At 38.4% G+C, this 21,974-nt stretch overlaps 1 protein-coding gene across 1 annotated transcript in view; it reads right to left on the reverse strand.

The window, feature by feature from the left end:
* LOC124622213 (myotubularin-related protein 10-B) overlaps positions 1-21,974 on the reverse strand; it is a 115,215-nt gene that overhangs the window by 75,474 nt on the left and 17,767 nt on the right. Inside the window, exons 6-8 of the mRNA XM_047147860.1 lie at positions 14,437-14,574; positions 11,459-11,620; positions 2,142-2,287 (exon numbers count right to left, since the gene is read on the reverse strand). Coding sequence (XP_047003816.1) covers positions 2,142-2,287; positions 11,459-11,620; positions 14,437-14,574 — 446 coding nt within the window. The remainder of the gene's footprint in view (positions 1-2,141; positions 2,288-11,458; positions 11,621-14,436; positions 14,575-21,974) is intronic.

Genomic DNA, 21,974 nt, shown 5'->3' on the forward strand with positions numbered 1-21,974 from the left:
AACAGCAAACCAGTGCTTAACAGGAGTGCCTCTTGCATCCATCTAGAAAAGATAACCAGAAGATGCCTAAATAACGCAAAATGCGTTGTTTAAAAATAAAGAAAATAAAACTAAAATTGCAACCAAGACTGTTTTTAACAATATATTCCAGTCAACATTGTCGAAAGCTTTCTCTAAGTCTACCAATGCTACAAACGTAGGTTTGCCTTCCCTTAATCTGTCTTCTATGAGAAGTCGTTGGGTCATATTGCCTTGTGTGTTAATACATTTCTCCAGAATCCAAACTGATCTATCCCTAGGTCGGCTTCTACGAGTTTTTCCATTCTTCTGTAAAGGATTCATGTTAGTATTTTGCAGCCATGACTTGTTAAACTGATAGTTTTTCACACCTTTCAGCACCTGCTTTCTCTGGAATTGAGATTATTATATTCTTCTTGAGGTCTGAGGGTATTTCACCTGTCTCATACGTCTTACTCACCAGATGGAAGATTTTTCTCAGGGATAGTTTTCCCTGGGCAATCAGCAGCTCTAATGGAGCTTCATATCACTTCGCAACGTTACGCCCAGATATTTAAATGATGTGACTGTGTGAAGTAGGACATTAGTAAAGCTGTACTCTAAGATTGTGAATTTTTTTTTCCTACTCATCCTCATTAACTTACATTTTTCTACATTTAGAGCCAGCTGTCAATCATCACACTAACTACAAATTTTGTCTAAGTTATCTTGTATTGTCTTACAGTCACTCATCTTCAACACCTTTCCACACACCACGGAATCATCAACAAAAAAACAACAGATATCTGCCCACCCTGTCCACCAGATCATTTATTCATCTAGAAAATAATAGCGGGTCTACCACACTTCTCTGGGGCACTTGTGACAACACCCTTGCCTAGCATGAACACTCACCATCGAGGACAACATACTGGGTTCTATTTCTTAAGAAGTCTTCAAGCCACTAACATATCTGTGGACTTATTCCATACACTCATATCTTCGTTAACAGTCTGCAGTGGGCAACCACATCAAATGCTTTTCAGAAATCTATAAATATGGAATATGTCTGCTGCCCTTCATCCATAGCTCGTAGTATGTCATGTAAGAAAATGCAAGCTGAGCTTCACACATGTGATGCTTTATAAATCTGTGCTGATTCATTGGCATGAGCTTTTTGGCTTCTAGGAAATTTATTACATTCGAACTCTGAATATGTTCTAGAACTCTGCAGCAAACCAATGTTAAGGAAATCGGTCCGAATTTTGCAGGTCCATTCTTTTACCCTTTTTGTATACAGGAGTCAACTGTGCTTTTTTCCAGTTACTTGGGCCTTTGCACTGGGCAAGAGACTCACAATTAGAACAAGCTAAGTATGGAGCCAATGCTGTAGAGTACTCTTTTGTAAAACCAAAGTGGGATTTCATCCAGACCTCCAGACCTGGCGACTTATTTATTTTCATCTCTTCAGTTGTGCCTCTATGCCAGGTATACTTATTACTATGATATCCATATGGGACTCCTTGCAATAGTAAAACATTGGTATGCTTTGTATGATTCTCCTGCATGAACAATTTCTTAAACACAAAATTTAAAACTTCGGCTTTCATTTTCTGTCTTCAACTTCCACCCTGTTCTGGTCAATGAGTGACTGGGTGAAAGCCTTTGATATACTCAGTGATTTTACATAGGGCTAGAATTTAGTTGCACAGGTGTGTGTGTGTGTGTGTGTGTGTGTGTGTGTGTGTGTGTGTGAAAAAGGGGGGGGGGGGTGCATGCTCTAGCTCTGCAAATGATTTGTTCCAAAATCTAGCAAGTTTTCTCTTCCTTCTGTGTGTGCCTGTTGACGACTCAAGGTTTCTGCTGTTCAGTGAGTGGTAGTTTTTTATTCCTAAATTTTCTGCTAATTTCTACTATATTTGTAGTTATTAATTTTCTGCACATGCAATTACCTCTCTAATCAAGCAAATAAAGGCTAAATTCAACTACAAAATTTTATAAATGCATCATAACTGACATGCAAAAATACAATGAAATGCATGCATGCATGTCCTACACGTTACAATGTGTGCATGGCTTTCAATAGAATGAAAAAGTCATGTGCTGTTACAAAAAGTAGATTGCTGACAAACGATTATACACACCTGGTGTACAAAGTTCTCGCAATTTACAATAACTTGTCTGTAGCTCCTTTGGAGTGGGAACTTCCCGTGATAGCTCCAGCACGTGTGGTACTCGTCGTCCAGGATGAGATTTGCGAACTTGCTCCAGCATTATATTTTCTTGAGTTCTAAATGTAATGTAATATGAGAGTGTATGAATTATTACTAACAAACAGATAAAATAGCATAAACCTCAGTAAAAAATCAAAATGTTAATAATAAATATCATTGTAAACCAAATGCAACAACTCTTTTACACTATCATCTGACATCAAAAGTGAGGAGAGTAAACAATAAACTGGGCACGTATCACATTAATATTAACATCCAACATTTAGTAGTGGATGCCTTTTAAGATGACTTTGGAAACTCAAATTTTATACTTTGGTAACAAATATATTGATACTAATTTGCTTACCAACAAATTTCTGCTAGAACTGTATGCACCTGGCAAAAAATTTCATTGTCAATATTTTACAGAAGTTCTAAGTGGTCCAGAAAAGACAGAACTATTATAGATATTATAGATCCAGGTCCAGCTTAATGCCCAAGTAACACAAGCTGCCATTTGAGGCACAGGGCTGAGAGGGACACCAAAACTATAAGATTTCTCTACAGGACATGTCACAACTAGTGTTGGCCACATGGGGTACTAATCTGAGTGGAAGTGCAAGATTTGTATGCAGTGTATATGGCAATGAATACGTGATGAGTAAGTATACAAGGGAATGGAGGGGGGGGGGGGGATGCCAAATAATAAGTAGCTTGTGTGGATAAAAGTTCTTGAACCAGCCCTGTGTAGATCATGGTTTCCAGCAGTGTGTGTTATAGAATATTTAAGTACTATTTGTAAGTGTTTGGTAAATTGGTCATGAATAAGCATATAACTATTAGGGATCAAAGAAAGTTTTCAAAATGAATGGCTTCTGATACACTGTCACACTTACGAGCAAGACTCATGATAGTAGTAACCACATAAAATGGCATCAATTTCCATACTATATTCAGTCAAGTCCCTGAATAATCTTTCCAAGTAGATGAATCATGAGGCAGTTCTTAGCTGCATGTAACAGACTACGAGACAGTGAGAAAGAGCAAACAATAACAATATCACTGCAGCCACTGAAACTTCAGTGTGGATGAGGCTTAGTACCTTACAGTTTTATTATGCAGTTTACAGTGTTTATATTGTCTGTACATGCAATTGTACACATATTCAGTACCTCTGTTACAATGTATGCATGAGTAACGTGGTATATATGATTATTACTGCCACATTTGCTGGACTTTAAGAACAATCAAGTTACTCTAAAGTATTTTAAAGCTGATGACTTATATTCTATTACACCACACCTTAAATAAAGTTCCTATTCCCTTCCTAACTCATATAGTTGTATTCTAACACAGAATGTTTGTCAACTAATTTAGAAATGATACTAAGTTAATCATACAGCACATGTTTACTCTGTAGTGTATGACCAAGCAGAGGTAGGTGTAGACAGGACACAACAAACTTTCAATAGGAAATTGAAAAAGAATGTAGGAAAGTCATCGAAAAGGAAGAAAGTTTTGTTGTTAGGCAGTTCTCATGCCAGAGGTGTACGCCAACTTCTGCAGGAGGAATTAGGACCAGAATACCAGGTCACAAATTTTTTCAAACCAAGTGCTAGTCTGGATCAGGTGACAGAGGATTTAGGTTCACTCTGTAAAGGATTTACCAGGGAAGACACTGTGGTTATTGTGGAAGGGCCAGGGAACAGCATCGACAGAGATCCTGGGTACAGTATAGAGTGTGACCTGGTAAAGATTGCGTCGGCATCAAGACACACCAATGTTGAATTTGTATCTGTCCTGAGACGCCATGACCGGCCTCATTTGAACTCTTCTGTTGGGAGAGTTAATTTGGAGTTGGAACAGCTGCTTGGGTCGGGTGCGGGGGCTCATATTGGTGTGGTTCCTGTTGATTATCTCAGTAGGTGGGACTATACCAGGCACGGACTACATCTCAACAGGAAAGGGAAGGGGAAACTGGCTGGGGTAATAGCAGGAAATTTAAGGGGGGGAGGCACTGCCATGAATGGTAAAATACCAGTGGTTACAGGTGTTGGAGCAGCACCTTTTTTAGGATAGGTAAGACAGAAAGATGTCAAGTTCTACGAGAGGTCAGGATTGAAACAAATCTTCAGTTTAGGAAAGAAATTAAACAGCACAATTCTAGCACATTTGATCACCAATCACAGCTATCAATTATAAATTTTCACCAATCACCAGAAATTTTATCTCCACCACGTTGTATCTCAGTCCTAGGTAATTGCATTGATGAATTAAAGTCACCCAACCCAGTTGACATAATCTGCCTCTCTGAACACCATGTGACCACTGGTATAGGAACTAGGCCTAAGCACAATGAGAAACTCAGACAGGAGAGTACTGCAAATGTTAGAATAAGGAAAGGTTCTCATAAAAGTATAATTAAAAATAATGTAAGTATATTTCACCAAAATATTGGGAGTTTAAAGAATAGAGTAGATGAGCTTCTGGTTTGTTTAGAAGATTTAGAAGCTGAGAATGAAATAGATATACTATGCCTGTCTGAGCATCACATTGTTACTGATATGGATAAGGTAAATGTAAGTGGATATAAGCTCTCTGCACATGTAATGAGAGAAAATATGGAGAAAGGAGGAGTTGCCATATATGTCAAAAGTTATCATTGTGCAAAAAGTATAGAAACAAAAAAGTTTTGTGTAGGGAAACATATAGAAGCATGTGCCTGTGAGCTTAAATTAAATAAAGGCACATTTATAATTGTAACTGTATATAGGTCCCCATCAGGAAATTTTCATCTATTTCTGAAAAATTTGGACTCCTTGTTGTGCTATCTGTCAGACAGGGGGAAGCAAATTATTATTTGTGGGGACTTCAATGTAGATTCTCTGAAAGAGGGTAATAGGAAAAATGACCTTGAAGTATTACTCGGTTCTTTCAATTTGACACCCGTTATTTATTTTCCTACTCGGGTGGTAAAGGATAGCAGCTCACTGATAGATAACTTCTTTATAGACCAAGATAAGTTTAACCAGATAAATGCTCAGCCTGTTGAGAATGGTCTTTCTGATCATGGTGCACAGCTAGTTACAATATATGACATAGCTCCATTCAGCAATACTAAACAGTCCTCCAAAGTAGTACGTTCAGTCAACGATTTAACAATTGCAAATTTCAGGGAAAGCCTACAGCAGTTAGACTGGGATGAGGTGTACCGTGAACCTGATGCCAATTTAAAATATAATTTATTTCATGACATTTTTGTAAATGCATTTGAAAACTGCTTCCCCAAGAAAATAGTTAAATATACTCGTAAGAAACCTTGTAACAAACCATGGCTTACTAAGGGTATAAAAATATCTTGTAACCGGAAAAGGAAAATGTATTTGACAGCAAGAAAGAGTAGTGACCCAGAAACTATCAAAAATTATAAAAACTACTGTGTTATATTAAGAAAAGTTATTAAAAAATCCAGGAGTATGTGTATCATGTCTGAAATCAGCAACTCTGATAATAAAATTAAAACAATTTGGAATATTATTAAAAGAGAAACAGGTCAACCAAGAGCAGAGGAAGATAGTATTACCATCAAATTGAATGAAAACTTTACGAACAAAAAGTCAGAAGTTGAAAATATTTTTAATAGTCATTTTCTAAATGTTGTGGATATAGTAGGATCCAGGCGTTCATTAGAAGATGCTAGGCTGTTAATGGAAGAGGCCATACCTATGCAATTTGATACAATTGAAATCTCACCCACTTCTCCCTCTGAAATTATGAAAATAATAAACTTGCTTAAAAGCAAAAACTCACATGGAATTGATGGCATTTCCAGCAAAATACTAAAAGCTTGTTCTCAACAGATAAGTAAGATTCTCAGCCACCTGTGTAATAGCTCTCTGGAACAGGGCATTTTCCCTGATAGACTGAAATATGCTATTGTTATACCTTTGCATAAAAAGGGGGATAGATCTGATGTCAACAATTACCGTCCAATCTCCCTTCTAACAGCTTTATCCAAAATTTTTGAGAAAGTAATGTATTCAAGAGTAGCTTCACATATCTGTAAAAATGAAGTACTAACAAAATGTCAGTTTGGTTTCCAGAAAGGTTTTTCAACAGAAAATGCCATATATGCTTTCACCAGTCAAATTTTGAATGATCTGAATAGCCGAACACCACCCATTGGGATTTTTTGTGATCTCTCAAAGGCTTTTGATTGTGTAAATCATGAAATTCTGCTAGACAAGCTCAAGTATTGTGGCATGAGTGGGACAGTGCACAAATGGTTTAATTCGTACCTAACTGGAAGAGTGCAGAAAGTTGAAATAAGTAGTTATCGTAACATGCAAACATCAGCACATTCCTCAAACTGGGGAACTATCAAGAATGGGGTTCCACAAGGGTCAGTCTTGGGTCCTTTGTTGTTCTTACTATATATTAATGACTTGCCATTCTATATTCATGAAGAGGCAAAGTTAGTTCTCTTTGCTGATGATACAAGTATAGTAATCACACCTGACAAACAAGAATTAACTAATGAAATTGTCAATACTGTCTTTCAGAAAATTACTAAGTGGTTCCTTGTAAATGGACTCTCACTGAATTTTGATAAGACACAGTACATACAGTTCCGTACAGGGAATGGTATGACGCCATTAATAAATATAGACCTTAATCAGAAGCATATAGCTAGGGTAGAATATTCCAAATTTTTAGGTGTGTCCATTGATGAGAGATTAAATTGGAAGAAACACATTGATGATCTGCTGAAACGTTTGAGTTCAGCTACTTATGCAATAAGGGTCATTGCAAATTTTGGTGATAAACATCTTAGTAAATTAGCTTACTACGCCTATTTTCACTCGTTGCTTTTATATGGCATCATATTTTGGGGGGAATTCATCACTGAGGAATAAAGTATTTATTGCACAAAAGCGTGTAATCAGAATAATAGCTGGAGTCCACCCAAGATCATCCTGCAGACATTTATTTAAGGATCTAGGGATATTCACAGTAGCTTCTCAGTATATATACTCTCTTATGAAATTTGTTATTAACAACCAAACCCAATTCAAAAGTAATAGCAGTGTGCATAACTACAATACTAGGAGAAAGGATGATCTTCACTATTCAAGATTAAATCTAACTTTGGCACAGAAAGGGGTGAATTATACTGGCACTAAAGTCTTTGGTCACTTACCAAATAGTATCAAAAGTCTGACAGATAACCAACAAGTATTTAAGAAGAAATTAAAAGAATTTCTGAATGACAACTCCTTCTACTCCATAGACATTTTTAGATATAAATTAAGAAAAAAAAGAAACAATATTTAAAAAATAAAAAATAAAGAAAAACAAAAAACACAAAAAAATAAAGTTGTTATATTAACTTAAGTATGTTGTTAAATTAACCTAATTATGTCATGTATTGGAAAATTCGACTCGTTCCACATCATTACGAAATATCGTATTCATGATACATGGAACTAGTATTAATCTAATCTAATCTAATCTAAGCCTTTGATGATAGCACAAGAAAAATACAATCTGTGCATGTGTTTTTCCCATCAACAGCCTCATCTGTCATATATACAACGTACACGAGCAGTGGTTTGATGCAATTTATGTAAAAGATGATAAAAACAGTAACAGCATTTATAATTTGTGCAATTTTTATGATAAGCATAGTCTTTGAAGTAACTACACATAAAAATAAATGCACCTATAATATCAAAATCTCTTTAATGAGAAAACTGTTTAGAAGTTCCGTACAAAGTCCAAGTACGACAGGTTGAGTCCAGTTAAGTACGGAGAGTCTCGAAAGTAGAGTCAAGTGAGGATGGGAACAAACAATAACTGAATGAGAATGAGTGAATTCTGCTCCGGGATTATATTGTACATTGCTAATCTGTTCCGCAAGGTGGCACTGTCCATCGGCTATATGTGCCAATCTTGATGCAATGCTAACTTTGATGTTTGATAATGCCACTGACTGGTGGCCAGATCTGAGCTGCTGGGTGCCGATGAGCTGAATCTTAATGAGTTGAGCCAGCAGCTTGCGTACTGTTATGGTAATGATCGGTGAGGTGCTGGTGCGATCGGATTGGTAATAGAAGGTTTCCACAATTCTTTCCCCTTGCCAGGGTGACTGTGAGATTGTGGAAATCCAGCGTCCTTCCTCCACAGTCCAAAAATCAGCCTGATGGTGATGGCTCCAACACAGGCAGATGACCATGGATGCTAATACTGGAGCTGGATTCACGAAGAAATCCGGCGCCTTGGAGGGTAGGAGTAGGAATTGGCTGGTACGGAATCTGCTGACCATTTGGCACCACCATTTCCTGCTGAATTTCGTCCACACCCGGGCCCTGACATTGGTGCACAGGGCTGGAAAAACCATTGGAGATGGGTGAAGTAGGCAAGATTGTACTCAACGTATGAGGTGGGGGCAGAATCAGAGAAGGGTCCCAAGAACGGAGAAGGTGAGGACCTGAATCCATAGAGAGAGGAAGGCTCACGATTTATGTGTGGAGGCCAATTCCCTGGCCCTGGGTGGAGTTGATTTCAATGGCAGGCCACCAGCCTGTCCTCCATCTGCAGCATGAAGATTCTCCTACTCCACTAGCCATGGACGACTGCTGCAATCGAGCACTTGTGGCAAGCAAAAGCATGAGCTCGGACGAGGATCCTGGTGTGTATTGCAGTGATGTCGGTGCCCTTGGAGATATCAGGGCAGGCTGCGGGGATTCAGCACCATGTATGGCTAGCACCTGTAGAGCAGTTCAGTTGGGATCTTCTCATCAACTGAGCTGGACCTATAAGAACTGAGAAAAATCTTTCACTAGGGCGTCTCCAATGCACTACTTCATTTGTCTTAAGAGTCCATGGAAGGTGTTCTGCCTCCCCTTTCAACCAAGAGTGAAAGGAGAGTGCTCTGACGTCATGGACACTATGTTGTGCACTAAAATCTTGAAAATTTGTGAGATAAACTGTGACCTGCTGTCTATCATTATGGTGCAAGGGAGATCTTCAGTGGGGAAGATCTAGGTTAGGGCCCACACTATCGATTCCACCATCTTAGAGTGGTAGTTTGCCATGCATGGAAATCGAGTAGGCACCTATGACCACCAACCTGTAAGCATCCAAAAAGTGCCCGTGAAATCTAGTTTGACACGCTCCCTTGCCGGTGAGGGCTCTGTCCACAGAGAATAACACTGCTGTGCAACAGCCTAAACATTTAGGGCCAGCAGCAATTAAATGTTCAATCTCACAAACTACCCTTGGCCACCAGACATGCCAGTGAACCAGAATCTTGATACTTGATCAACAACACTTGGATCCCACCACTGTGTTCCTCGAACCACTCCATCACACTCCTGGCTTTGTGACATGGTACATCCTCTTGCTGAAAAATGCCACTGCTGTTGGGAAACATAATCGTCATGAAGGGATGTACGTCGTCTGCAAGCAGTGTACAATACTCTTCGGCTGTCATCGTGCCTTGCAAGAGCTCCCCTGGACCCATGGATGCCACATGACTGTTCCCCAGAGCATAATGGAGCTGCCGCCAGCTTGTCTCTGTCCTGCAGTACAGGTGTCAAGGAGCTGTTCCCCTGGAAGATGACGGATATGTGCCCTCCCATTGGCATCATGATGAAGGTATTGAGATTCATCAGACCATGCAATGTTCTGCCACAATTGTAACATCCAGTGCCGAGGGTCACGTGCCCATTTCAGGCTTAATTGCTGATGTCGTGGTGTTAACATTGGCACATGCATGGGTCATTGGCTGCAGAGGCCCATTGTTAGGAATGTTCAGTGCACTGTGTTTTCAGACACACTCGTATCCACCCAGCATTAAAGTCTCATGTTAGTTCCACCACAGTTCACCAACTGTCCTATTTTACCCATCGGCCCAGACTATGACGTCCGACATCTGTAATGAGGGATGGCTGCCCAACCCCACGGAAGTCTGGACATTGTTTCCCCTTGGTTTCGTATCAAGTTGAAGCCACTCACCACAGCAATCCCTGAACATCCAATAAATAACGCAGTTTCCGAAATTCTCGTGCCGAGCCTCCAGGCCATCAAACAACATATATTTTGTGTCAGCACCTTGAAGATAAGAGTAAAGAGATCAAGGCTCGTGTGGAGTCATGTAGACAGTCGTTTTTCTCTTGCTGTATTTGTGAGTGGAAATGACTAGTAGTGGTACTAGGTACCCTCCACCACACACAATGTGGTGGCTTGCAGACTATGTATGTATGTGGATGTAGAAGAAGAAGTTCCAAATGAAGGCAAGTACTATCCATGCTAAGTCCGAGGAGGTATCGAGAGGCTTAAGAGTAGAGACAAGAGAGCGAAATCACAACAGAACGAAAATAAGTGCATCCAACTCTAGGATTAAATAATGTAGGTTTTTAGTCAGTTTCTCAAGGTGGTGCTGTCTGTCGACTGCACATGTTGACCTTGATGCAATGCTTCCTTTAACAATCGACCGTGCTACCACTTGGCGGTCAGACATAAGCTACCAAGCATTGGTGCAGGCAAGCTGCGCATAACGAAGTGAGCCTGTGCCTCACTTTCTGTTATGGTGCAGGTGGTGAGGTGCAGTGAGGTTGGAATGGCAAAACAGGATTATCACAGTTTTGTTCCTAATTAATGTAGACCCATTCTTGAAGCTAAAATATCCAACAAACGGATGTGATACTGCCACACATAGAAGTCAGATATATTTTACTCTTTGATATGTGCTGAAGCACAATGTGGGTAATATGTTGTTATTTGCAAGTTATTTTTCTGCCTATCTGCCATGGCATGATGTAACAGCCACGTAAATATCACTTACACTCTATTATTGAAATTCACAGTATTCCACTTGATAATGGTCACATAGATAAATTTTCACAACTGGATTTTATAAATTAATAATTTTACAGACAAAGGCAAGCATAATGCCTCAAAAATGCATATCTGATTTTTTTCCTATATTATTTCCTTTAGTATTACTCAGTCACTTATGCGCAAAACTACATTACAGGCTAACTTTTTTAATCATATATTGTATACATAAAAGTGTAAGTAAAACTATAGTATTCACTGTCTCTGTAATGAATAAGAGATTTATGTGCATGATTACTGTTCCTCTGAGAGAATCAAAACAACACTGAGTAACTCACCCATTAGGCTCAAATACACAGTGGAGTCAGTGTTTACTCTGTGTACTATTATGAAGAAACATTACTTGCCTGTCAGTAGTAGTTGCATGCAGCTCAGCCATGCGCACCAAAGCAGCACCTTCTGAAGTGCCCCAGACCCACAATGGTGGGCGATGACCTTGGAAATGTGATGCTGCACGTATCAGCTGCTTGTCTGGCAGTGACTCAGGTACTATAAGCCACATAGGCAAACTGTAAAAAATTACATTTTTGATCAATTTTGTCAAGTTTTGCAAAGGCATTCACAAAAATTCAGCCAAAATTACTTTTGTAGTAGCTAAAACCATAATTTCTGGACAGTTTAAATGTTTTTTCTCCATTGCTCACTCAATCTCACCATTACTCCTTATTGTCTCTACAGCTTTCCGTATTGGTTACACTACTTCTGACATTTCTCCTTCTAACCTCACAACCTGTTTGAACATTCACCACTTCGTCCTTCATTATAATTTTCCTCTATTCCATTTCACTTTTCCTTCTCTCCTTCCTTAAAACCTTCACTTTTTGGAGATCCACTACACTATCTTTCACAGAGTAGTATGGCAATAATTGGAAACATAGCATAAATTAAGATCTGTTGATCAGGATTTAGATTTATATAATTTCCCTAGAGCATGATGTATAATTGCAGTTGTAGCTTTGCTAATTCAATGACAGAATCATCAAATTTGCGCGAATATTTTACATCCAATGACACTTTACTCAGATGCTGAAGTTTAATCAAATTTGATCTCGTCATAGAGGAATAATGTTGTGGGGATTTGCTATATGAAGAGAAGACTAATTACGAGAGTATTACATGTAATACTTTCACTGATGTGGACATGGATAAATGTCCTGCTACGCCATTCCTCAGGTGCTGTGGCAGGTTTACACACACTGCTTGGATTTCCTACAGTACTGTGGAGGTGTGTAAGCGTCCTGAGCCACTGATCTCTCACTGCTGTGGACAAGTTATACCATAACCCAGTGAATAAAAAAGTTCTGAGTATTTATCATATAACATATGTGCCGTTGTGTGCTATCATTTGTAAAAATCTTGTTTCAATATCTTGAACTGTTATGAGATATGACAACTGTTATGACCACATGATTTGAAACACACAAGGACATGAATGGGTGCATTGCGCGCAGCTATCCATCACATAATAAAAAAAAGACGTCGTTCTGCTCTCAATTTCAAAAAAAGATCTCAATGTCTTATCTACATTTCATTCACTGCAATGCATGGGCTAAAATCAACCAAATGCAACGTTTACACAATGTGAAACTTCCTGGCAGATGAAAACTATGTGCCGGACCGAGGCTAGAATTTGGGACCTTCACTTTTTGTGGGAAAGTGCACTTGCCCACGAAAGGCAAAGGTCCTGTCAGGAAGTTTCATATCAGTGCACACTCTGTTGCAGACTGAAAATCTCATCCTGTTTACCCAATGAATTTCTACTTCTGCTAATATTTAAAATTTTGTGTAATGTTTTACTTAATCTGATGCAGCACAGTAAGTACCAGGAATAGCAAAAAGTTATTTGGTTGTTTACTGAATGAAGATATCACACTTAATACGTACAAAAGTCCATTTTTTTTGCTAACAGTTTTTGAAAAATCAGATTAAAAGTATTTCATATCGGCTGGAACGCCAGTGCAGGCACCAGCATTTGGCGAGCAGTACAGCCATAACAAATGCTGCTTTCTGCACAGGATGCAGAGAGCACATATGTAGCGGTCAAGGTTAATAGCCCTCATCTTCCACTTTTCAACAAATGTTTTACTTTTCCTAAAAACTTCATATTTCAACAGTTATTTGTAATTTTCATGATCAGAAATGTTCAAATCCAAAATCCTGAGCCACAGTTTTTCTATTTCCAAAAATATAAAAATTTTAAAAAATAATTTGTTAGTTTGTTAATTATTCCAATTAGAAGAACACACTTTTTAGAAACTTTTTGGCAAACTAAAGGAATCACACGCACATTAATACTTCACTCTCGTAAGGTAGTAGCAAGGGTTTTGCCATTCTATTAGTTAAACTTACTTCACTGACTATTGGATTTTTATCCCCTTCAATTTTCCTGTTTTTATGTTAATATCTAAAATGGAATAACTTTAACAGTTTGTAATTTCTGTAATATGCACAAGCATCTCTGAATAGGTGTCATGTACAAAGTCTTAAGTAATTTGTGCCAGTTATACAAACTGTACAGTTACTATGTCAGTTGGTCAGAGCTTGGTAATATGAATGTATAAATATGAGTGAGTAATGACTATGTGAAGTTCATAGTGAATCTCGTAAAATGTACAGTTGCTTTGTTGATTGCTGCCACTTGAAAAAATTCTGAACATTCTTCAAGTTTGTGTATCTAACTGACCTAAGCAAAGACATCTGTCCTATAGTTTATAAAGCTGATCATCAAATTACACCGTATGTTAACAAATGCGAAGAGAAATGAAATATTCTACAGTTCTGTGTACATCATTTAAAACTAGTTAATCATAATCAATAATCACAGAATGAGAATTAAGGTGGATATTCTACGAGACATACGAGGTAGAGGCATATGAACCAGGTTGGTAAGTTACAACTTAACATAGAAATTTTGCTTTCAAAGTTGTGAGTCTTCCAGAGCATATTTTCACTCTGCAGTAGTGTGTGGGCTGATTTGAAACTTCCTGGTGGATTAAAACTGAATGCCTGATCAGTAATTGAACCCGAGACCTTCGCCTTTTGTAGACAAGGTGCAAGGTAGCACTTACCGATGAAAGACAAAGGTCCCAGCCGGGCACACAGGTTTAATCTTGGGTCTTATTACTTATTATTCTATAACATTGTGTCACTTACACAAACATCCAACTGAATAAAAATTGTAGAAAGGATTACAGTGTTACATTTTACACAAAGCTGAAATCAAAAACAAACAATGGAAAGGATTGTATGTTGCAATCTATCCTTTCCTTACTTGTTGAAATCAAAAGCAGATATTCTATGACACACCATTCAATTGATCACTTACCTGGAGGATATCTCAAAGTTTCTGTTAGCGGAAGAGATTCTCCAGCCACTACACTTTGAATTTTCCAGCTCACTTTGCCAGTCCTCCACATCTCTGTACATGCTTGTCAGATGGCGACATGCATAATAGTAGGGTTCTCTGAAAATTAAATATGAAAAAGATAGATATCAAGACATAATTTATCAGAACAATTATAAAGGATGGATTATGAAAATACACAATTTATTTAGCATTGTTTTCAAAACTTCAATTTTGTCACACACAGCTTTGAGCAGATCTAAAGAAAATTATTTTATGCAGGTGTGGGTTCAATATTGTGTTGTTAGCAATGATATCAGTTTAAAGGAGTTGATTCTTGGTTATTGATGGAACAGTGTACATGATTACACAAGGACACACATTTACATTTATTTTACATGCCCTAGATCTTGAGATAGTTACTGTTTCAAATATTTTATTCACATTTTGTAATGTGTTGTAGAATGAAGAATCTACACCCAGCAAAGAAACTATGTAGTAATTGAAAATGAATCAAGAACTTAACAAAACCCACAAAGAAATTAAGTGATGATATAAGATATAATGGTGTGAGGTTTACAGACAAAATGGAGAGTTTATTATTACGTAATAGGCTGTTAATTACTACAAGACAGTCACAGTTTTTTCAGTTATTTTCCCAGTATTTAAGAATGGAGTTTTCTCTGGAAATAATACAACTACACAAAACAGGGTATATGAGGGAGTGAGGCATGGTTTTCCTACACTTAATCAAGCCATTCCCGGAAGAGTCGCCAAAGCAAAATACATTTGGCTGCTCAGTGGCCAGCCTGTGTCTGACTCCCGGTCTTTTTAATTTCCAATATTTGAGGCATTCAGAATGCAAATGGTGCAAGTTCAGAGATGTTAGAGGGTAATAAAAGTAAAAAGACAGCATAAACTTTACAAACATAATTTACTTTATTTTGAAACAGACATGCAAACAGCATACACGAACTGGAAACGGCAACAATGATCGCAATGGAAAAAACTGACTTGCTTCAGTAGTCTCCTGAAAATGCAAACAAAATTGTACACAATATAACAGCTCGATGTTTAATACCTTCAGATATGTTCCTATACTGAATACATTTACCTATGTATTCACATATGGAACAATTCATCAATACCTTCAGACTCAGCATCATTTTCAACAAACTGTTTCTGACGTGTTTTTGCAATGCAAGAAGTATGTTTGAAGAAAGAGAGCTGTATGAGAAAAATTAAAGGCAGCAAATCCGACAAACTTTTCTTCTTTCCATCTGTAACTACTCAACACTGCTTATAGAGGTCTTGTTCCAATAGCTGACTACTGGTCTTCTTTTACCTTTCCTTGTCAAATTAATTTCATGGACCTGTATATCAGGTTTGATGCCGTTTTTGTATTTTGGTGAACACGCACATTCCTTTTTGCTCTCCATGCACTGATGTCAAGCCAATTCACTTTGTGGACATCAACAGTTTTCTTCCAGTTTACAATGGTTGTTTGCTATTTCTTTGTGCATAAAACATCAGTATGCATTGTGTGAACTATTTTAACCCTTTATTTGGCAGTGTTGCTCTCAAGCAACATCAAATTTATGTTGGGCTTATGGGACAACAAACACTTCCCAGTGCCTTTTACTGGCATTGTCACCTCCAGGCAACGTTCCTTTACACACTGCGAATGCCAGTTGTTGTAATAGTTCCAGGTTTTCCACACAAGATGGCATTTTGTGCAGTGGTGTTACAGAGATCTCCTCGTGTGAGCAACAAGGGTGTCTTATTTTGATTCTGGAAGAGCGGATTTCAATAAATTGGCAGTAATCTTAGTAGATTTTCTAGAAGAAATACCCAGAGGTGACTTTACAGCAGAAATATTTCAATCTAATATTGTTTTGAATTACGTAAATAGTATAAAACTTTTATGTTGCCTGTGAGCAAAATTGCCCATAGTTGGGACATGTGCCATTAGTATATTACATATGCTTACGACGTGACAGAGTAGACATTTTTATTTTCAGGGGCTTTTATAGCTATGGATGACAGAATATTTTATGGAATTAATTTTAGTAAGGTGGGCAGACAATAAAATCGTGACACTTGCAAGCTCAATTTGTGGTGTCCAACCACTCTCAACAGTAAAACGATGGGACAGCAATGAAAAAAGAAGAATTGATGTGCCCTGTCCCAGTATTGTATGTCAGTACAACAAGCAACAGTTGATCTTGCTGGTATGCTGATAGAGCTCTACAGAGTACCAATGAAAACTTGGCATTGGTACATCAGATTGTTTGGATTTATGCCAGATCTGAGTGTTGTAAATGCCTGGCTGGTATTTCGAACAGAATCTCTGGACAAGAAGACCTCATTGAAGTCATTCAGGGCAGATATTGCCAATGGTTTGATGTTTCAGGGAAAAGGGAAGTAGGAAGCCCCTCAATAGACATAACACCACCACAAAAGAAGAGGAGGAAGCCAACAGCTCCGAATGTTACAAAAGATGTCCGATTTGATAACATGGAGCATTGACCTGTATACGATCCCAAAGGTCATTGTCGTTATTGTCCATCTGGATATTCTACAGTCATGTGTTCAAAATGCAATCTAGTATTGTGCTTCATTCCAAAGAGGAACTGTTTCCAAACATTCCATTGCAAAAAGAACTAGAAGGGAAAATGAAACAGTTCTATTACACAGCAGGAATGCATAAATGTGTTTATAAATTAAATTATTCACGTACAGGAAATCATTTGCTTGAGGTTATTGGCAAACACATTTTTTTCTATAATATGTATAGATGTGGTCTACTGCTGGCAATGTTGCTTGTAAGCAACATTTCATTATTTTCATAATTTTTGTCAAAAATTTCTAAAACTGACATGTACATAAAACCATTCTTTTCATCAAATGAATGTATTCCAAAGTTGTACATATACAGATTCCTCTTTTAGTATGGTGTTGATGCGGACAGTTTCAGAAATGGGAGTGCCTTCTGTAGATCAAAGGTCAGCACATACAAGTCATTTGAAATATTATCTGCATCTGATTTCAAATTCTCCCTAGCCTGAGCAGCTTTTCATGAGTATACATCTCTTTCCTACATCATTGACAGCAATGCAGCTTTGTTCTGTTCCATTTAAATCTTCTTGTTAATTTTATCACATGAACTGCACCTGTCTTTTGATGGTCACTTGAAATGGAGATTTAATTATGTTGAAAAGACGTAGTAATAGAACAATTTTTGAGGACTTACACCACTTGTACTCCGATCACCTCAGTTCTTGCCTTCAAGGTACATGTCCTCTTTGCAATGAATGCAGTAATATTGTTGTTATAAATATCGTATTTTTTAGAGTTTCATTTCGTGTTTTCCGTAATTTACAACCTACATTAAGTGAATAAATATTGGTGGAGTGTTTATAAGCTAGAACTTTGTTTGCCGTTTAATCATTGTGTGTTGTTTTGGATGCATTATAGTGCTTTACATAATTTCCTGACAGCATTGGTTTAAGAGAGTTGTTAAAAAATATTGTGCATGCCAGGCTTGTAGGTTGGTGTTTCACTGGAGAGACTGAAGCAGGGAAGCTAAAAATGTGTCAGATTAAGCTCTTCCATGGAGTTGTAGATTACTTAGTCAAGAAAAGAAATTCGTGGAACGGGGAAGAAATATTTGTGGCCTCCAGGCAGCATTAGAAATGGCATATATTGAATTACATATGTTGAAGAGAAAAGAGACAATGGGAGCTGGGAGAAGGTGACAAGTAATACACAGAAGGTGGAAATCATAGAAATCACATTTCAAATTCCAGTTAGCAATCCCATTTGACTTGCTAAATGAAGTAGGACAAGAGCCTCAATCAGTTTCTGAGCTTAATACGGTGCAGTAGACTTGTAGGAATTGCTTTAATGCTAGGAGAATAAAGGGGCCTTATGCAGAGATTCTGATGGTGAGCATAAAGTACTTAGCAGGAAACAGCATGGCTAGCAACATAGAATATAGCATTAAAGGTGACCGGGAGGAAAAAAGAGCAACAATGCACATGCTCATGAGGTGTTTGTCAAAGTTTTGTAGTGACATGACCAGCCCTGACTTAATACGGCTGTTAGCCATGTGAACAAAGAGCTTGGCGAATTGCTTTTGACTGAAATGAAGTCTCATATCTGTGATGCACCTGTTGCTGCATTGGGAGATGGGGATACACTAATCATGGCCTGCGCCTAAATAGGAAAAAGGACAAAAGATTACCTGAGCATTTTGTAGAAAATATAAGGAGGGGCGGGGGGTGGCACAAGCACACAAATCCCTGTATCCCTGTGATTACTGGAATCAAAGGGGCACATATTTTAGTTCAGCATCAGGTTACAGACAGAGAATATTGAAAGAAATTAAAGCAGTAGAAGACCATAATATATATAACAGTTTCCAGAAAAATAAAATTAGTTTGTTTCGTCAGAACAGTGGGGGTTTAAAAACAGTATAGATGAACTTATTGAATGCCTAGAAGATGTGAAAAATTCTGAAGAGATAGTTGTTCTGTCCCTCTCTGAACACCATGTAACCACAGGGATTGAGAAGTTAAATACCTTGCATCATTTTAGTGTATGAAGTTAACATGGTAAAAGGAGCAGTTCCAACATACGTAGAAGTTGGACACAAGGTCAAAGGGACCAATGACCTCAGAAGTTTGGTCCCATAGGAACTTACCACCACCAAGGTCAAAAACATTGAAAACAAATACTTTTTGTGTTGATCAGATCCTAGAATCATGTGCTTGTGAAGAGTTACTGAAAAACATATCTCTGATAATTATAAAAGTCTACAGATCCCCTTTAGGAAACTTTCAGCTATTTATGAGAAATCCAGATGCATTTTTTGAGCTGCCTGTCAGACACGAAGAAACATTAGTTCATGGAGATTTCAACGTAGATTTCTTAAAAGATACAGACAGGAAAAATGAACTAGAATTATTGTTTGGGCATTTCAATTTAATTTCAGTAGTCAATTTTCCAACTCGTGTGCAGAAAAGTAGTAGGACACTGCTTGATAATGTTTTTATAGACAGAGCTTAAGTTGAAACAATTAATATGAACTCAATTGCTAATGGACCATAGTATCTGACCATGATGCACAATTCATGGAAATAAACAGTATGGTGCCTTACTACTATGAGGTAGGTTCGAACCAAACAGTGAGCCTTATAAAGAACAGGACACAACATTTTATGAGCAAGCTAAAATGGTTGGTGTGGGACGAGACATATTTAGAAAGAGAGACTATGTCAAATTCAGTTTCTCCATAAGAAATTTGTGTTAATATTTGAAAGTCCCCCTCATGAACTGTGGACCTTGCCGTTGGTGGGGAGGCTTGCGTGCCTCAGCGATACAGATGGCCGTACCGTAGGTGCAACCACAACAGAGGGGTATCTGTTGAGAGGCCAGACAAACGTGTGGTTCCTGAAGAGGGGCAGCAGCCTTTTCAGTAGTTGCCGGGGCAACAGTGTGGATGATTGACTGATCTGGCCTTGCAACACTAACCAAAACGGCCTTGCTGTGCTGGTACTGCGAACGGCTGAAAGCAAGGGGAAACTACAGCCGTAATTTTTCCCGAGGGCATGCAGCTTTACTGTATGGTTAAATGATGATGGCGTCCTCTTGGGTAAAATATTCCGGAGGTAAAATAGTCCCCCATTTGGATATCTGGGTGGGGACTACTCAAGAGGACGTCATTACCAGGAGAAAGAAAACTGGCGTTCTACGGATCGGAGCGTGGAATGTCAGATCCCTTAATTGGGCACGTAGGTTAGAAAACTTAAAAAGGGAGATGGATAGGTTGAAGTTAGATATAGTGGGAATTAGTGAAGTTCGGCAGGAGGAACAAGGCTTTTGGTCAGGTGAATACAGGGTTATAAATACAAAATCAAATAGGGGTAACGCAGGAGTAGGTTTAATAATACATAAAAAATAGAAGTGTGGGTAAGCTACTACCAATAGCATAGTGAACACATTATTGTAGCCAAGATAGATACGAAGCCCATGCCTACTACAGTAGTACAAGTTTATATGCCAACTAGCTCTGCAGATGATGAAGAAATTGATGAAATGTATGATGAGATAAAAGAAATTATTCAGGTAGCGAAGGGAGACGAAAATTTAATAGTTATGGGTGACTGGAATTCGAGAGTAGGAAAAGGGAGAGAAGGAAACATAGTGGGTGAATATGGACTGGGGGAGAGAAATGAAAGAGGAAGCCATCTGGTAGAATTTTGCACAGAGCATAATTTAATCATAGCTAACACTTGGTTCAAGAATCATAAAAGAAGGTTGTATACATGGAAAAATCCTGGAGATACTGGAAGGTATCAGATAGATTATATAATGGTAAGACAGAGATTTGGGAACCAGGTTTTAAATTGTAAAACATTTCCAGGGGGGGATGTGGACTCTGACCACAATCTATTGGTTATGAACTGTAGATTAAAACTGAAGAAACTGCAAAAAGGTGGGAATTTAAGGAGATGGGACCTGGATAAACTGACTAAACCAGAGGTTGTACAGAGTTTCAGGGACAGCATAAGGGAACAATTGACAGGAATGAGGGAAAGAAATACAGTAGAAGAAGAATGGGTAGCTCTGAGGGCTGAAGTAGTGAAGGCAGCAGAGGATCAAGTAGGTAAAAAGACGAGGGCTAGTAGAAATCCTTGGGTAACAGAAGAAATATTGAATTTAATTGATGAAAGGAGAAAACATAAAAACACAGTAAATGAAGCAGGCAAAAGGGAATACAAACGTCTCAAAAATGAGATCGACAGGAAGTGCAAAATGGCTAAGCAGGGATGGCTAGAGGACAAATGTAAGGATGCAGAGGCTTATCTCACTAGGGGTAAGATAGATACTGCCTACAGGAAAGTTAAAGAGACCTTTGGAGAAAAGAGAGCCACTTGTATGAATATCAAGAGCTCAGATGGAAACCCAGTTCTAAGCAAAGAAGGGAAAGCAGAAAGGTGGAAGGAGTATATAGAGGGTCTATACAAGGGCAATGTACTTGAGGACAATATTATGGAAATGGAAGAGGATGTAGATGAAGATGAAATGGGAGATACGATACTGCGTGAAGAGTTTGACAGAGCACCGAAAGACCTAAGCTGAAACAAGGCCCCGGGAGTAGACAACATTCCATTGGAACTACTGACGGCCTTGGGAGAGCCAGTCCTGACAAAACTCTACCATCTGGTGAGCAAGATGTATGAGACAGGCGAAATGCCCTCAGACTTCAAGAAGAATATAATAATTCCAATCCCAAAGAAAGCAGATGTTGACAGGTGTGAAAATTACTGAACTATCAGTTTAATAAGTCACAGCTGCAACATACTAACGCGAATTCTTTACAGACGAATGGAAAAACTGGTAGAAGCCGACCTCGGTGAAGATCAGTTTGGATTCCGCAGAAATGTTGGAACACGTGAGGCAATACTGACCCTACGACTTATCTTAAAAGAGAGATTAAGGAAAGTCAAACCTAC

This window comes from Schistocerca americana, chromosome 7, assembly GCF_021461395.2.
Source record: "Schistocerca americana isolate TAMUIC-IGC-003095 chromosome 7, iqSchAmer2.1, whole genome shotgun sequence".
NCBI classification, from domain to species: Eukaryota; Metazoa; Arthropoda; class Insecta; order Orthoptera; family Acrididae; genus Schistocerca; species Schistocerca americana.